Consider the following 17,312-nt stretch of genomic DNA (forward strand, 5'->3'; position numbering starts at 1 on the left):
TCATTTTGCAGCGGCACGATACTGACGGTGACCATTTTACAATACCCGGGTGGCGTGCTCTGGTACCTACAGTCAAACCTGCAATTGACGATTGGTCCTCACACAGCTAATTTGATCGTTAATCCCAGGTAACCCACTTCTTACCCAGAATGGAAGGCATGGGAAGGAAAAGGGGCTCGGCTCACTGCAATTGTAAGAGATGGTACGTAGATGGGCATATGCAAGATTGAAGGTCTTTAAAGTAGTTGTGACGAATCTCGGTCCCCTAACCACTGAAAGGGACTTCTCAGACTGAAGGTTCTCAATAACGGGGTGAGGTTCGGTAGAGCCAAAGGGTCTACAACAATTGACACAAGCAAGTGTTCACACAGTAGTAAAGACAACTGCTTGCATTGCTTACTGGGGAACCTCCTGGAGGTCCCCCCCTGAGGGAGTGACTAGCTAGCTAATATACTGAAGAGTTTCCTTTTGTCCTAAGCTTGCCCTTTGTGGAGCGCTGGGAGCGCATCACGCTCCCATCGCTCCTGGGAGCGTCCTTTTGTCCCTTCGCTCCTCGGGAGCGATGCCAAGACCGCACGCTCCCCTTGTGATTGGCATCTGTCTTGTTCTTGAATGATTGGCTGGGGCACGCCCCATACCTCACGCGGCTGCAGCCTCCCAGGCCGCCCATGTGGTTATTCGTAACAGTAGTGGATTGAAGTGGTATTCGCTGGAAAAAGGATGTATTTAGTATGGGGGTGCCAGAGGTAATGGCCAGTCAGGGCTGGAAAATAACAATATTTAAGTAATGAAACCTCCTTTTGTATGTATTACTAAGCATAATTTCAATCGTTATATCGGATAAGCCAGGGAATATCGAATTCGTATGGGATTTTCATCGGTAACTCGATAATCTATCGCTAATTGGAGGATATCGTTAATCCTCTGATCGTGAATTGCAGGTTTGACTGTACCTACCTTACTTTAGCCGCGACTAGTGTACATACGATGCATCTCCTACTGCGGCCTACCTGCAGCCCTTTTCGCTTCGCGGCAGTTGCTTGGCTGTTTGTGTCTGGCCTGCCCGGTGACAATGTGTCTGCCGGTTTCGGGTCCCCCGCTTCCTGCACCAACACCAACACACCACCACACGGGGGCCGGCGCTTCGCTTCACCTTGCAACTTGCAAGCGAGCTGTCATGCAATTGGCGCGCCAACCCGCCTCCTCGGTAGCGAGCGAGTGTCCAAGTTTCTCGCTTGAAACAGGACACCCCAACCTGGAAACGCGCCCACTCTCACAGGCGACAGGCGGCAATTTGTCCTAGACTCCTACTAACGGTATGCTCTTCGTGTGATGTGTGTGTTGGACATACACAAATACGGATACAATGTTGCAACTTTTCGGCGCGGTAAAGCTTCGCTGCAGATTCCGGTTTGCCGTCTTAAAGATGCATACTGTGGTATGTAGGTAAGGTAGCTTCGTATGTATACCAAATTCCTATATGGCCAGGCATTGGTAGGAACCGCGTTCGTTCTCGATCAACCAACGACATGGACAATTTTACATACGCGTTGCCGCTGGAGGCCCTGTGACGGGATGTGATCGGGCTGTGGTTCGGCACCGGATGCGTACGTACACATACAGTGAGTGAGGAACGTGGAAACGGATAACCAGGTTGGAAGAAATATCACTTTGTATTTTTATTTTTATTTTTATCTTTATTTTTTATTGTCCGCTTTTAATCTATCAAAACGGCCTCCAACCCCCAGCCTTTGGACTAGACACCACCGCCTTCCCAATTTTCATTTTCCACGAAGGAACAACCAACACGCAATGCTAACCGAACGTTAGACCTGGTCGTCTTCCAGCGTTGCCCCCAGCTGAGTGCGCTCACCGGTCGACCATTCCGTCCCGCTTTCCAGAAGGCCCCATTTTCTGGATTTCGATCAATCCACCAATCAGTGCTGGTGATGGGGGCTGTTCGGGCCTTGGACCCCGGCCCCACTCCTCAGTACCAAGCCGCGGAATGCGCCCGCCCGGCCCCGACCGGGTGGCTTGATTGGCGAATGCAGCAAAAGAGGGCACCGGCCATGTGTTTGGGGGGAGCCCCTGTCACTTGCAATCTTGCCTGTCATTCAGCTCGTGGCATGGGATCCGACCACACATCAACCGGGGAGGACCGAGCGCTCGGGTTCTCGGGCAAGGTTTTCCGTGAGGGTGGTTGTTCCATGGCGGTGGTGAATTATGTATGTACTGTACACTACTGTGCGGAGTATGTACGGAGGGATTTCAGTACTCATGAGCGAGGTGTTTTTGAGCAACTTATCTCCCATCAAAGAGGCACGCGAATGTATGTACATCGAATTGGTTATCTGGCAAAAAGAACGCATCCGAGTCTGGAGTCAAGCTGCCGCGACGGTCAAACCCGATTGCGGATTTCCTTACTCTGTACGTACTGTTGGGTATTTCCCGGGCCGCCCTAGTCTACCAGAGTGCCGAAGGGGAAAACGCTGCACGATTCTCCGTACCTTTGTGCCGCAGTCACTGAGAGTTACATAGCAATGATCGTCAGAACTTTTGATAGATCAGAGACCTTAATATACACTAATGTACTGTACCGCTGTCGCGTAGTTTAATGGGTTGCGGTGGGACTTGGTCTGGAGGAAATATTGCCAGTGGTCCGCCCGAACCCCTTCGGGAGCCCGTGTCGGCGGCGCGTCCGTTTTTTGGACAGGCGCGCCGACGCATTCCAGGCCGTGTTCAGGCCCTCAGACATAACGTGGTGTAGACTACATAGTGTATGTATGTACATGTATCCGTAGTATAGCAAGACGAGCCCGCGAAAGGCCTCTCCGTTGGTGAGTGGTGACTTCGACAAAGCGGCGACCTAAAGACCAAAGTGCTTTGACTTCTCGTACAAGGCGTTAACTGACCAACCGCTGGGATGCCCCAAATCTGGTTCCAAATCCGCAAGCCGGAGATGAGGTTGCTTGGACCTGTTCATGCACGGTCGATCTACATACCTAGTACACTAGTGTACAACCTGGAGTTGACGTTACCAAGCAATGTACGAACTACGGAGTACATTTTGTTGATGTTGCTTGATCGCTCCACATGATCGGCCAAAGCTACCAGGTACCTTATGAAATCACTACGGAGTACGTATACAGCTGGTGATATTGTGATTAGGACCATTGCATCATTGTTGCAACTCCGTCTCCCACCTCTGTATCCACCTAGCTGTCAACCGCAGTCAAAAGTACCCGGCAACAACTACACTACGAAAAGAGCCATCTAACGCCGATAGTAGTAAAATGGTTTCTTGCGGCATTTTCTCGGTTCAACACGGCGTGGCTCGACGGGTAGACGACCCAGCTCCTGTCATTGTTCCTTTGCCCCCTCGGATCCGCTTGGCTGTCCCGGGCCTCGTGGGAGCAAGGATTGTGCTCTCCCCGGCAACACCAGGGATTGTTTCGTCAGCTCTTATGAATTAGCCAAGGGTGAAGCTATCACCGCTGAGGGAAAAGTCCTTCTACAGTTGCTTCTAGAAGATCCAGGATCGTGAGGTCGGTGAGCACTCGATGCAAAAGCTTACCAGTTCTGGAAGAGTGCCGGCCAAATTCGGAGGTTTCATTGGCTCTGTCTCAAAATCCCGCCGGTCTGGGCACCCCTGGTCAGGGGCATTAGCGTCAAGCCTCGACGGTGACCTTGTCAAGTCTGCTCCCTGTTTTCAAGAGAATTCCAGGATAAACAAAGAATTATTATTAAACTTATTTCATGAATTATTACTTTTATTGTTTCTGAAAGAAATTGCATGACATTGTTTCGATATCTCGGGCTGGATCCTTTTGACCGGGCCGACAGGCTTGTTTCATAGCACTCTCCGCCCGGCGTCTGAACTGGTGGTCCACTGTAAACGTTACGTCAGGACGGCCCGTGGAGGTGGTGGCCCAATGCCTCGGATTCGCCTGTCAGTGAGCACCCGTGGACATGGAAAGGGGAACCTGTGAAGTCACTGAGGTGACACCGCACCTGGAAGTCGGAACTGGGAAACACATGTGAAAAGGTCAGGTGAGGATGTCCAATTCTTCGAAAAACGTATAGGAAGACGGTAGTGCATGTCTGTTCCTGCCCAGTAGTGATTGCAGTCGGGTGTTTGCCCATGCGTACCTGATTGCTAGCCCAGTATGCTGTAAGAGACTTCGAATCCAAGGTTTTCAGTGCTTTCAGTTTAAATTGCTAGGGCTGCTACGTGTGCTTCGTAGCTTCCTCCATTTCCCCGCCGGTGCGCGATCTCCCAAGATTGTCAGATTCCAGATTCCAGGTTGTCAATCTGACAGATCACAGATCACCGCCTGCAGTCAGTCGACTACCCCACAACATCCACACGCGACCCAGCCTCTGACGTCGACACTCCAGGTGAGCGCTCATCGCTCGCTGTTATTTCCATTGATCGGCCACTGGCTTCAGCAAATGACCGTAAGAAAGTACCTTATGTACATGAATTCGCACAACCGGCCCAGCGGTCGTGACAAGACTGGAGGCGGAAGCAAATGCACGTCATCTGTCACTCGGCGATGCTAGCTGCAAGTCATGTCGATCCGGCTTGGACTTGAACAAGGTACATACGCGGCTTGGTAGCAGATGTATACTCGTCATAGATACTGCGAAACGAAGGTGTCCCCGAATCCCACATCGGCACCACTGGCACCCACTGTGTGATGTAAACAGTCATACTAGTAGTGCTGCGGTATCTCGGCCGAATGGCCCCTTTGAGAATCATCGCTAGCCGCAGTACTTGAAGACCGAACGCATAGCAGAGCGTCTCGGTTGTTCAAAGACGTTACTTGGCGTACTCTAAGTGCCTTGCCCTGTTTTGCCCGTTCGAAATCCATATCTTTGTGGAATCAACAGCCTGTAGGTAGTCTGTATACCAAGAATGGGACTGTATATGAGCTGCACAACTCGATGATAAGTAGATAGCTATCTGACCGATCGGCAGCAATGCCAACTATATACTAGCGGATATAAGTATCAGCCAGCGTAAATCCCTGGAGTCGAATCTTCCGTTGGTCAACCCTTTTCGCAAGGAGGCCAGTTTCGAAAGTCATCCATGATACCCGGGGCCGAGGAATCCGGGAACTGTAATGTCCCGGCGGGATAGCTATGGCTCGTTGCACTTGGTCATAGGAGGCAGTTCTGATATTTGATTCTATCCCAAGTAAAGCCTGAGTTCAAAGAACGAGCTCAACTTCTCTAGAGGAAAGAGTAGAAGCCTTCCATGAACTCACCTCCTTCTCCTAGTAGCCGAAGACAGTCTTGGCTGGGGTTCCAGTAGGTACCTTTCGGGCTGCTTGTCATAGTTGAGTCATACGAAAGAGATCCTTATGAAAAGAGGCAACACATTAGTAGGTAGTGGTTGCTGGTCTAAGAATCAAAAAGTATGAAAGGTAGGTACCGGTTCTCGGAGCGGCTTCCACGTTCTTGCCAGGCTAGAGCAATAGTAGACGTAGAATACTGCGCCTTATCTAGCAAAACGATGATGCCGGGGGCCATTTGGGATAGAGTGCAGCATCGTAGTATATCTCTGAGGTTATGGCCAGCGGTCGAACTTCTACCTTATGCAGTAACTTCCTTGGAATCCAGCTTTCCATGTCAATGACTTGGTAAATTAGACTTTCGGCGGCCGACCTTGACATGGGGGTACCGCTTGCTAGTAGTACCTTACCGTACAGAAAGAGAGTTACTAAGGTGTCAGTATTCACTGGCATCAGGCCCCCTGAACTGCCGATCCGTTCTAGATGCGTTGAGTAAGGTACGGAGTAGCTACCTAGGAAGGTACGAAGTTATGTTGCCAAAGCTGCACGCAACACCTATGAGCAGCAACCCCTGGTCAATTCTCACCATCCTACCTTACACAACAACCAATGCCGAAGCTTCGTGTAATCGCACAGCACATAGCTCAGGCTCTAAGTAGCACGGTGTTGGATGAGCATTCACCTTCAGTGGTATGCTCCGAGTCCTCGGCACAACCAAATACTTCGCGGCCGACAGCTCCTTCCCATGAATCTCCCGATAGGGTGGTGTGGAGTAGTCAGTCTATGTGCTCGACGTTGGCTTCTTTGTGTTTAAGTGACCTAGGTAGATTGGCTCTCAATAAGAGCCTACGGGGGGTTCGTCATTACCACCACTAAGCAGTGATTGTTACACGTCTTGGACTCGTTCACGATTCATCTAGTCTGCTTGCGAGCTTGCTTTGAGTAAGTCAGTACCCGGGTAGTATTGGCTGGCGGATCGTCTGTCCCTCTTAGTAGTCCGCCATGGGGCAAGCCGTGGCGGGGCTGTTTGATAAGTATCAGGAGATCTCATACTATATGTTCGCTTGAATTTGCGGAACCTGCTCAAGTTACACTCCTCTTACAGTGGAGGCTCTGCCAGACTCATTTGTTGATTCCAAGGCACTGCAGTTACTAATGGCGAGACTTGAATCGCCCACGAAGTTCTCAGCACTTCGCAACCTACCTAGGTAACAAGAGACCATGGATGTAAATACAGACTCTAAACAAGGCTATTCTGAAACCACGGCTATTCACCTCATCTCTCAACTGTCAAGGAAGCATGTGGGCTATATCAGATTCAGCCCTCTCAGCTTTGCGGGGATGTAGGTGTGGCATTTCAGCTATTTTTACCCCTTATTCCTAATGTATTTTGTCGACCACCAAGAGCTTTGAGCTTGTCATTCCATCATGATAAACAAGATTGCTACGTCCGTAGTGTACTAGCCATGTTCACCCGGATCTTGATCGTATTGCTCAAGTCCTGATAGAAGCTGCTAGAACTGAACGATATGATGAACTGGTGTTGTTAACCCTCCATCTCTCTCTAGGTCCATGGCTCGGACTTTACCCTCGAGCTTGGCTGGGTCGACGCCCGAAGGCAACATGAAGTAACATGATTTGGGTTAGTGAGCATCCCTTACATGGAGCCTTCTGCGCCAGGAGCAGCAAGCTCATCTTGAACTGCCGGGCCTTGTTACTGCCTGCATCCAACACGCGCTGTTCATGTTGTCAGCCACAGATCCAACAGCTGACCTCAGCCCCCTTAAGAAGGCGGGGGTGGTGTATCTATGTATGCATGTGGCAGAGCGCTGACTTTGGGGGAACTTGAGAAGACAGAAGAGACCGCACAGGGCGAGGGTGGTTGGCGATGATGCTGGGCGTGAATGGTCACGGGGGTGGTCGTGGGGCCAGGTATGTGTGTCCATACATGGACGAAGAAGGGGTGGCTACCCCTAAAAGCAGCAACGAAAAAGAGTGTGGAAATTGTTTCATCGTCTCCCAATTGAGCCTCACAAACCCTCACGTGGAGGGCACCCAGCCGGCCAAGCACCCAAAACAGACCAAGTTGTCAATGGATGCAAGCCCAATCCAACCCCCCGTGCCCGCATGCCACCCTCGCCTTGCCCCCCCCAATCCCCCCGCGGCGAACGGAATGGGCCCTATTTTGCGTCGTGTAACACACGACCCGAGACCGTCCGTCGTACTTCAGATGCTGCGCTGACGGTTGCTTCGCCGCGTGTGTCGAATCTCGTCGAAAAAGAAAAGGGTGATAAAGTGATTTGATGTTGGACAGAGGAAGTTCCCTGCAGACACCAGATACTTCCAACTCCAACCTACGGACATTACGCGATGGGTAGCGGTCAATCGCCCCGCCGCCACAGCGGGTTGTCCCTCCCTTGGCCGGGGTCACGAGCAAGGGTCCGGCGCATCACATCATCAGTCATCACGATGACCGCGCCGCGTAGAGGGGCCGGAAGAGGCCACGCCACGGCGCCTTTTGACGCGGGGAGGTCTTCTTCGCTGACGCGCTGTGATTGGGTTTTCATGCGAACTGGGGGAGATGAGGGACGTGCGTCCGGCACGAGGCAAACCGCGGGACAGCATCGACAGTTTGTACAAGTTGGTCGAAGATCTGCAGGCAACGGCTCAAAAACCCTTGTCGCATTGCGCTTCTCACCCGCCTTATGGCCCCGCGCGTCAGGGCGCAACTGCGATGTATGTAGTACTCATAAGCGGCAGGTTGCGAATGCCCTCACTGGGGTATTGCTCTGCGGAAACAGGGCTTGTTATTGAGGAAGAGGCCTCATTCTGTTGATGCCAGCGTCACGGGTCACTCGGATGTCGCCTAGACCAAGGTAGGTTACGTGGAGTTTGACTGTCGCCTCGCTTGTATGCTCCTCAGTGCTGTGAAGAGATGTGTATCAGCTTGTCTCCAATTGAAGTGTGGCCCAAACTTAGTCTAGATCATCTCGCGTTGAGTATGTTACCGGTACATACTGGTCACAGATATGGACCGTGTCAGCGGCTCTCAACACGAGGCGAGACCCAAGCGCTGCAAGTCACAGTCCTAAAATTGCGTGCCGGCATCTGGGATCTGCTTCCCTGTGCCGGGTAAAAGGCGACCTGAGTTAGTGCAGTAGCCTTCCCTCTCCCTGTCAAGTGCGCTGTGGCTAGGATAACCAGCGAGTCGGCTGCCATTCCAGCAGCTTTACCCGGCGACTTTAGCCAGCGCGGAGAAGGGTAAGCCTCAACCCGCGGAGGTGCGCCTAGACTCACCCTCAGGCTCTTCGACAGGTTGGTACAAAGTTGACAAACAGGCGGTCAGGGTTAGTAGGTTGCAGTGCAATAAGCGTTGAAGGGAAACGAGCGTTTCTAGCCAACCCCTCGACATCCGAGACACGGGAGACTCGGATCTCGTGCAATAGCAGACTTTGCTGTTGTGTCCGTGACTCGAAGGTTGCAACAAATAACGGGAAAAACCAGTAATTTGTCTAAAATGATTGGTGCAGCACATCGTAACCAGCTGGTTGGAAGGCGCGCTGCAACCCTTCTGTCTCTCGAATAGGGCTGGTTCGTTAACAACGTCTCAATATGGCAACCTGAATGTACCCAACACAGAGGCAGGTCTCGGATTTTGCTGGACAACCTCCACAAATGGAAGTGCGCCAAATGCTCACCGAAGGCTCACCCGCCCTCCCCGGGAGAAACCCTATTGGAGCACCGTTCGAGTATCTGTGTAACCCGAGCGATGACGGATCGATGGAGGTTGTTAGTCTGACCACCATTCGATCGCTCACAAATCAGAGTCGATAACCGGGGACAAAAGGAACGGTCCGAAGCATTAGTTCAGTGATCCGGGGTTCCCCGGAAGTATGACAACAAGTAAGCCTGGAGAACAAAGTTCTGAGGTCATCAATTTTGTATCTCGTGCGCATCTCGGCGATCCAAAGGCCCGAAGTGACTTGTCATCATGTCTTGTTGAAGTTCAGGAGACTCAAGAGAAATTCAGTGACGCCTGAAATCGGGAGCGGATAGTAAGCAAAGCAAAGCATAGGACCAGCGCCTGGAAAGACGTCGACTCAGCAATAGCTAACAGGACCACCTTATTTTGGCGCCCGTAGCAGCAAAAGCCTCGGGCAGCTAGACTCAAAGAACCGACTGAGCCAATCTCGGCGATGCGGCTCTATCAACCGTCGAACACTGAGGCAATCAGGAACAGTTCAGTCCTCGAGAACCCTGACCCAGGTAGAGTTGAATGGCGCAACAAACCACCAGTTAGAGCGGCCTAGTAGTACAAGGACCGGAGTTCGCTCGACGGCGTTGGCTTCTGAGGCTCGCTCCAGTGGCATAGGTTTGAAGTGTAAGATTCGTCCCACCACAACTCTAGTGGTTGGGTGAATCACTTCAAAGCGGTGTCGTCAACCGCGTCGAGGAGCGTGTAATGCCTCGCTCGATGGCCCATGGTGTCGGTGGCACAACGGCGTATACGACGTATCAAGAGTCGGGCTGAAAGGCCACGGTCGTATAAATGTTGACTGTTGGGTCAGCGAGGGCAACAGTGTTGAGATATTCACCAGATCTGTATCACATCATAATTTAAGCCGGCATATTCGTGCATCTGGGGATGCATGTACGTCCCAGAGGGAAGCTTCGACCGATCCAACGAAGGTCTACCGTCGCAACTCACCTTCGATGACGGCTGCTGAGTGAGATTAGGACACGTCCGGGAACCAAATCTATAGCCACTGCGCTTTTGCAAGGATTGCAAGCGGGAGGTTGGCGGGATTGATGTAGGTAGGGGTGTTGCGCCGCACACGAAGTCCATATTCGTCGTTTGCATTGCTTGTGCTCGTCCTTGCCCTTGGTTACTGCCTCACAAACGCGAAACGGCCCCCAGTTGTCTGTTGTCGCACACTAGACAAAGATCATCGGTGGCCAGCACAACCATGACTAACCATTACTCCAAGGAGAAAACAACCGCGAAGGGTCCAAACCGATGCTCGGTCTGGTAGGATCCCAAACTGGCCAATTCAGATAACAGTTTCGGGGAGGAAGTTGGGTTTGGCAGTCCATGTCCGATGCCCGGCCCAATTCGTTAACAAACACTGGAAAACCGAGAGAGAGAAGACCCGGAATCAGTGAACTTCCCCAGACTTGTGGAAATTAGCGACGGCATGAACTCCGTCACAATATAGTGACACTCTAAAATCCCATTCAACGGGTACTTGCGCCTAGCAACTCATCGCGGCCGGAAGAGAAGAGAAGCACTGACCGAAAGGCGAAGCCTGCCTGCGGCAAGGCATAATTGCCGGCCCGGCCTTACTACAGTCGTAATTTACGAAGTACTACAGTACGGAAAGTTATTAGTATAGTACCTAACTCTGCTCATCCGTCAAACTACTGTAACTGATGAAAGTCCCTTACTTCGTACTTCCGGGTCAATATCAAGCCACGTGGGATTTTAGACGGCGGGCCATCCCATCTCTGCAGGATTCTCATCAGTACCTATTGCCGACCACCAGAGGTGGCTTCCATCAGTCTTGCAAGAATCAATGGGCCCTTTGATACCGTTACCTAGGTGTTAGCTTTGTCAGCAGCGCTCCCCGAAATACAAACCAATAATTTACCTTGGATACCTTAATACAGCAGTGGCATCGCAGACAATGCGTCTTATAATAATCACTGCTTATTGTCGCATTGTCCAACCAACACCTGAGCGTGACCCTAGGTGACGGGGGGAGCTGGGCTGGAGGGTCGGGCCACTGCAGTCACTTGACGAGCGCCACATCGGCGGCGGCGGCAACACGGCAGCAAAACAAGCCACCGCCGACCGGCCGCAGACAGGATTTCCGAGCTTCGCAGCTTCCTCATCAGGCACACGCCGGTAAAGCCTCCAACTCTCGAACAGCAGACGTCGCGGACAAGAAGCGGCAGAGTTATCGTTAGGCATATTTTTTTCTCAATGCACAAAAATGCGCACATGACCGGCAGTCAGGCGAGGCGGCAGAGCTATTGTCATTGCCCCGTCCCGCCCCCCGAGCGTGATCTACAGCCGAGAAAGATAGTCTGGGGAAATGGGGAGAAGGCATTACCTGTCTACCTCACTTGTGATTGATACCGACCGGTCAATCTGGCCAGCTGTTAAGCGAGTGACCATCTTTCACACAGCCCACTTTACACGCGGCAGTCTCTGAGGCGGCCAGCGCGCAAGGCCGGGCCTCAAATGTCTCAATGAGCACACCCTCTTTCCCTCATAGCACTGGACCCTGAAACTCCCGCTTTCACGGGCCTGACCCCGCACCGGCGAGGTCACCGGCCCAGAGTCTTTTAACCAGAAGATCCATCTTGTTCTTGTCGGTGTGTGCGCATCCTGTTAGCTGTGCTGCTTTGCTGGCCCGACCCAGAACGAGACAGCCTGGACGGATGGACAGCCCGTGAGACACGGCAGGGTAAAGCGATCATGGATGCTGTACACAATGGTTTCGGAGGCACGACGTGCACGAAGTACAGGGCTGGGAAAACACTAAACAGCCATGTGATTTGAAGTAACGTTAGTGTACAGTAGATACGGTACACATCGGCTATTCTGCCAATTGCCGATCAAGAAACGGGGGGCCAACGCCACCCGCATTGGCGGACCGTTTATGCGGGCTGACAGCCTCCGGCGCCGAGTTGAAGTTGCCTCCAGCCCTAATTGATGAGCTCCGCCGCGTTGTTCAAATCAAAGCGGTCACCCGACTCAATACCCGGCCAAGGGGCGGGCTAACAATCGACAGGACGGTTTACGGACCGCCTGTCAGAGTCTCATTCTGGGTTGGCAATTGATTCAGGGACGGATGCGACTACTGCGAATGTCACGGTTGCGATCTTTGATGTGGTCGGGTCCCTTGATCTCGATCACGACTGTCTTATGGCAATTGGGAGAAATATCTCAACATGCCAGAAAACCCCAGAAATTTAAGAATAATTGACGATTTTACCATTTTTCCATGTTTTACCCTTTGCAACCTCGGTTCCACCGTCGTATTGGGCGCCGGATGACGGAGTCAACCGAGGTGTCACCTCTCTGGCACTGGTCCCTAGAGACAGATTTTGACAGACATCAGTCAACGCGCCCCTCGCCCCAATACCTCTACGTCAGTGAACCACAAGGGAAGCGAGCCCATCTGATGTGTCTCAACGGCGAACAACAACCCTTCTCAACCTCCAGTCTTCGCTACATAGGTGCGCACTCCGCTGTTTCTGTCCGGGTTTGCCGGCCTTATCCTATCCGTTCTCCAAAGCCGATGATGATCATCGGCTCTCTTGGGCGGCATATGTAAGGCAAACCCTCAAATAGCAGGAAGGCGGATATACGATATAGCTACACCGGATACCTCACTCAAGCCGCAAGTACCTCAGGTATATAGTCAAGGCCGAATAGAAGGTAACACCCCTTCATATCCCCAACCTGCCATTGTTAGAACAAGGCCAAAGACAGCCTAAGGCTATACCTTCGTATGTGTAAACCAGTGCCCGTGGCGGTGCCGATGTCGATGATCTGAGAAATACGTCCAGGCTCGTGAACCATAAACCCGGTGTGAGCAATATCTGCATGAGAGTGCGTGAGACGCAGATAATACAGACTCTACATGTATTGCACGTGCAACCCGTGATGCTCTTTACATCCCGCCAATCGAGGTTCATGTGATTTCGGGCAAGGCGAGAGCGCCACAGTCGTCATGTTAACCCCGCCCACCCCACCCGACCATTGCGCGACCAGCCACAACTCTCAAAGATCCAGCTGGGAATGGTATCAAGCGTGTGGGGGCCGTACACGAGATAATCCGACAGACAGAGGATCTATTTGTACCTTCGTACAAATTGCGTTATCTATCAAGCCCGAGCCGGGCACAAATCCCTATAAGGAAGGAAGAAAACAAAAGAAATCTGCAAATCTTAACAAGCTTACAAATTGGGAAAAACATCCTTCTGGGAGGCCACTGACAAGTTACGCTCCATACTCCGAACACCATAGGTGGCTTTACTACGGTAGTCGGGCCGGGAGGAGCTCTATGGACCGAGTGGAAGAAAATTAAGGTCCACTCAAGGTCAAGCTATCCTAAGGCTCCGCAATTTTCTAGAAAAATTCCATATGCGACGCGTCGCTTAATGGTGTAGATAGGTACCTTACCAGCGCTGTAATGTATCGTCCGCTTCTGTTTTTGACAGCTGCAACGTCAGGCTAGGGTCTGAATAACCGTCGGGACGGAACCGCGGCTTTTGGATTTTTGGGTTTATGTTGCATAGGTGGTTAGGTCAGGTAGGATTCAACGGTTGCACTTTGGGTGGAAAAGACCCATTTCTCAAAATACCCTACAACGCCAGGTCATGTCAGAATGGCAAAGTTTGACGCCTTAATTATTTAGTGTTGGATAGCTTCCATGGCTACAGCAGAGCAATTCCGTCTCTGCAACTCGACGTCTCTTCGCTTCAGCAGGGTCGGACTGTTTGGCGGAGATCGGTTAGCATAGAGCTTACAGAAAGGTAAGTTTCGGTACGTTGCTTAGGTATTGTACGAATTTCGAAGCACACAATCCAACAATCATTAGGCAATTTCTTATGCATGGGACGCACAAAATCACTGGATATACACTCAAGGTTCAAGCTCTCTTCAAGTCTGGTGGACGGAAGTTTAAATTCTCCGTGAAGAGTAGTCGCAATTGGTTAAGGTGTTTATATGCCGGGAGTGAGCTCTTACTCGTCGCGTGGTTCTTAGCTGTGCCTCTATCCACTACCGGATTGCTAAGAGTCGCTTTGCTGGGTTATGTGGCATTTCAACGAGGCCTAAGCGTGATGCACAAGTTTGCTGGTTCTATTCCAGTTCGACGTAAAATTCCAAAAACCAGTAAACGGCGCACCCGGCTATGTATGTATGCCGTCCGTTTCTCGGTGGGAATCCGCCGGTACGGATACCTTTTCCGGCTTACCGGTTCCCGGGTGGGGAACCGAGATCTCGCCAATCTTGACTCCGCACACGCGCGCTTGTCTTATAGTTCCACCCTCTGTACCGGCACGTAAAGTATTTGCGTCTTGAACCGCGTGCACTCTAGTGTATAGCTATCGAGGCATGGTATTGGTGGTGCCGGAAGCACCGCGAAGTTCCGGGCGTACGGTGTCCGGGCTCATATGTAGGCAAACTCTTGTACTGTAAGTCGCTGACTGTTTGGCAACGAGGCAAGCCGATGCCCAAGAGCCGATGCCGTCATCCGATTGAGAGCAGAAGGGGCAAAGGCCTCCCCCTTCAGCAAACAGCTCTGACATTTGTACGACTCCCATTCGAGATTCAACTCAGGGGCAAGCCCGGAAACTGCTACCCCTGTGTCGTACAGCATCCGCCTCGACATCCGAGATGCAGCCGCCTGGTGTGTGAAAGCAGAGCCAGCAAGCCACCGCTAAGGTAGTATGTATGTACAGTACATACGCACTAAGGTACAATACACGCGTAGATGTGATAGTGCTCATCGGCTACTGGCATGCGAAAACGCAGGGAAAACGCAGAAGAGACGAAAGGACGCGACATCCTGCAGGTGCAGGTCACTGTTAATTACCAGAGATGCGAGCGATTCCATGAAACCCCAAATCTGCCTTTCTTGAGGCTGCACATCGTACCCTTGTCTCGGTGCACCCGCATTTGGCACACTGGATGAATGATATTACATATGTACGAAGTATTCCCCCCCTTTTTCTCCCTTTTGCGTTTGCGATCCTGAAAAGGCAAACGTGGAGGTTTCACAAACTCCCTTCTCGCCGTCCCGAGACGGGTTTGGGGGTTAAGCTACCCCCAACTCACCCCTTCCAAGTTACATACCCCATTTCCGCTACAGCCTGCCAGCGGCACAGTGACGCCTCGACATGCGGAGAACCAAAGATCAAGGCATGAACCGACCCCTTGTTGGCTGCAATGTTTCGATTGCTGTTTCCAAACGCACCGCAGATCGCGTTCGCCAGTCATATCAGTACCAGGTAAAGCAGGAGAGTTTGCAAAGGTCTGGATTTCTATGTACATACAACTAACTACCTCCGTCCATACCTCCGTATACATATACGGTACTTTGTGCGCAACGTGACTCTTGGCGGCTCGGGAATTGGCTCCGTGGCGTCGATCACTGCAGCAATGTATGCATGTGTAGGCATTGCTTTTGGCGTGCATAGGTTGATTGGATCGGCTTCAGCTGTGCGATAGTTAATGCCCGTCTCGGCGAGGTGAGAGCGTCGTGGCACTTCAAGTTCGCCTCTCGTATGCAGACGTAGCCGTGTCAAACTGTCAATATCCATGATGATCGGTCAAAAAATATGAGATGGCTATCAATCTAGTGTCCAGCTCTGCCATTAAGGTTTATGTATTTGGCTACGGTCTATCACTTCTCACATCGGTTGGGAATCCGGGGACAGAGACCCTAGCCTTCCGACCGTGAGCTGGATCCATGGGAAGGGGCGGATCGACAGGGTCATAACGTTAGATACACGTACTCCGTACGAAGTACCACAGCAATGCAGTAGAAGATTTATTGTTTTTGCTGTGCGGTTTTCGTTCCCGGGACCGCAAGGGGCCAATTCCAGGTTCACGGGTAGGAAGGACAACTGCTGACTGGTTAATAAAGGATATCCATTAGGCCCACGTGCGGCTCGGGATTACCAATTGCCAATCGAATGCGCCGTTGATGTTGAGACCCTGACCTAAAGCTCTCACCGAGACCAGCTCTTGACCAGCTGTTTATGTCTACGAACGCTACCTCCGTAGGGTGGGGGACAAGCCCAAAACTTCGGGAAGCTGATCCCTAGTTACCTTAAGCCCTGCCTTTTTCTCAGCCCGTATTCCTCTGTATAGTGTAGTGTAGTTATCAGGGTCCCCATCTTGCTGCTTCAATGGACCTGCTAAAAAGCTTGAATACGTCAAGTGACTGGTGTGGTTACAGAGGTCTCCGAATGGACAAGGGTGTCAAACGTGGGGGAAAACCCGCGTTGAAGGACATGTGCCCGTGGGGCCCTCCGCCGTGCACGGGTTGATTGGCCACGACTTTTCCGACGGGACAGCGCATTTGATATGCTAGACTGTCATGAACATGATATTCTTTCTTGTCTTCAAGAGCCGTTACGAATGAGTACCGAGGAACACCAGGAAACCTCAGGACCCTGAACCAAGACAGCAGACGGGGGTCCAAAAAGCAATCCGGATATCAAAATAGTGCGCCTGAAGAGGTTTTCTCATGGCAGAGGGGTGTATCGGGACGGCCTAGATGGACCTGCTCGGCCGTGCTAGCGTCCCGGAGCACTGGATTGAAGCACCCGATCGAAAAGCAGGGGCTACGTTCCGCGGGGCTGGACCATCTCCAAGTTGCTTCTGGCAAACATCAACTCACATTTTCCAGCGTTTGGTGACTCTGAGTGACCCGGATAACAGACCTGGATGCATTGTTAGATCCAGAACGATTGGCTGACGCGGGTCAACGACTTGTTCGGCGGGAATGGAAAGCCCCCAAGGCCTCTCTCAGGCAACACTGGACCCCCAACCTGTGGGACAAGATCCCCTGCGAGCGATATCCGCGCAAATGCTCTGAATACGACGTTGCGTGATAGCTTCCTGGGAGCATGGAAAGGGGCGCAAAGGTTCGCCGGTTTCTTTTTGTATGCACCCCCTGCGCTGATGGGAAGCCAATTTCCTCAGTCCCAGTGCCACGGCTTCAACACCTGCCATGTCGCAGATACCGGGCGGACGGGAGAAACTGGGTGGGGGATTTTATGACAACCGGGCTGCTTCCGCGGACAAGGACCCTTGTGAGAAAATCAGACGAGTCTTGCGGCCGCCGGTTTGACGCTCGCACCAAACGCCGTTGAGATCTGATAGGGTGTCTGTCGGCGCAGTGCACGGCTCAGCGAGTCCTGCGGCTCAGCACGCCGACACCTTTGCCCGCATTCGTTTCGCGGTTTCGTCGTTCCTCCTCTGATAAATCC

The 17,312-nt window shown here is 52.0% G+C and overlaps 4 protein-coding genes across 4 annotated transcripts; 2 read left to right on the forward strand and 2 right to left on the reverse strand.

Moving 5' to 3' along the window:
- Nucleotides 1-383: 383 nt before the first annotated feature.
- N656DRAFT_780693 (uncharacterized protein) lies at nucleotides 384-720 on the reverse strand. The gene has a single exon (XM_064815431.1). It carries the CDS (start codon nucleotides 668-670, stop codon nucleotides 446-448), a length of 225 nt encoding a protein of 74 aa, XP_064668987.1. The 5' UTR covers nucleotides 671-720; the 3' UTR covers nucleotides 384-445.
- A 701-nt stretch (nucleotides 721-1,421) lies between these two features.
- On the forward strand, nucleotides 1,422-2,845 carry N656DRAFT_161100 (uncharacterized protein). Its single transcript, XM_064808707.1, has 2 exons — nucleotides 1,422-1,607; nucleotides 1,831-2,845. Exons 1-2 carry the CDS (start codon nucleotides 1,604-1,606, stop codon nucleotides 2,460-2,462), a joined length of 636 nt encoding a protein of 211 aa, XP_064668988.1. The 5' UTR covers nucleotides 1,422-1,603; the 3' UTR covers nucleotides 2,463-2,845.
- Nucleotides 2,846-3,242: 397 nt separating this feature from the next.
- N656DRAFT_780695 (uncharacterized protein) lies at nucleotides 3,243-3,522 on the forward strand. Its single transcript, XM_064815432.1, has one exon. The coding sequence runs from the start codon at nucleotides 3,294-3,296 to the stop codon at nucleotides 3,471-3,473; it is 180 nt and encodes a 59-aa protein (XP_064668989.1). The 5' UTR covers nucleotides 3,243-3,293; the 3' UTR covers nucleotides 3,474-3,522.
- Nucleotides 3,523-12,697: 9,175 nt separating this feature from the next.
- On the reverse strand, nucleotides 12,698-13,056 carry N656DRAFT_161192 (uncharacterized protein). The gene has a single exon (XM_064808708.1). It carries the CDS (start codon nucleotides 13,002-13,004, stop codon nucleotides 12,756-12,758), a length of 249 nt encoding a protein of 82 aa, XP_064668990.1. The 5' UTR covers nucleotides 13,005-13,056; the 3' UTR covers nucleotides 12,698-12,755.
- Between the last annotated feature and the right edge of the window lie 4,256 nt (nucleotides 13,057-17,312).

This window comes from Canariomyces notabilis (genome assembly GCF_033297395.1).
Source record: "Canariomyces notabilis strain CBS 508.74 unplaced genomic scaffold N656scaffold_15, whole genome shotgun sequence".
NCBI lineage: Eukaryota > Fungi > Ascomycota > Sordariomycetes > Sordariales > Chaetomiaceae > Canariomyces > Canariomyces notabilis.

What these genes read in the sequence shown, in the direction of transcription:
- N656DRAFT_780693 (XM_064815431.1), bottom strand. Translation starts at nt 670, where the DNA reads ATGGGCGGCCTGGGAGGCTGCAGCCGCGTGAGGTATGGGGCGTGCCCC.
- N656DRAFT_780695 (XM_064815432.1), top strand. Translation starts at nt 3,294, where the DNA reads ATGGTTTCTTGCGGCATTTTCTCGGTTCAACACGGCGTGGCTCGACGG.
- N656DRAFT_161192 (XM_064808708.1), bottom strand. Translation starts at nt 13,004, where the DNA reads ATGAACCTCGATTGGCGGGATGTAAAGAGCATCACGGGTTGCACGTGC.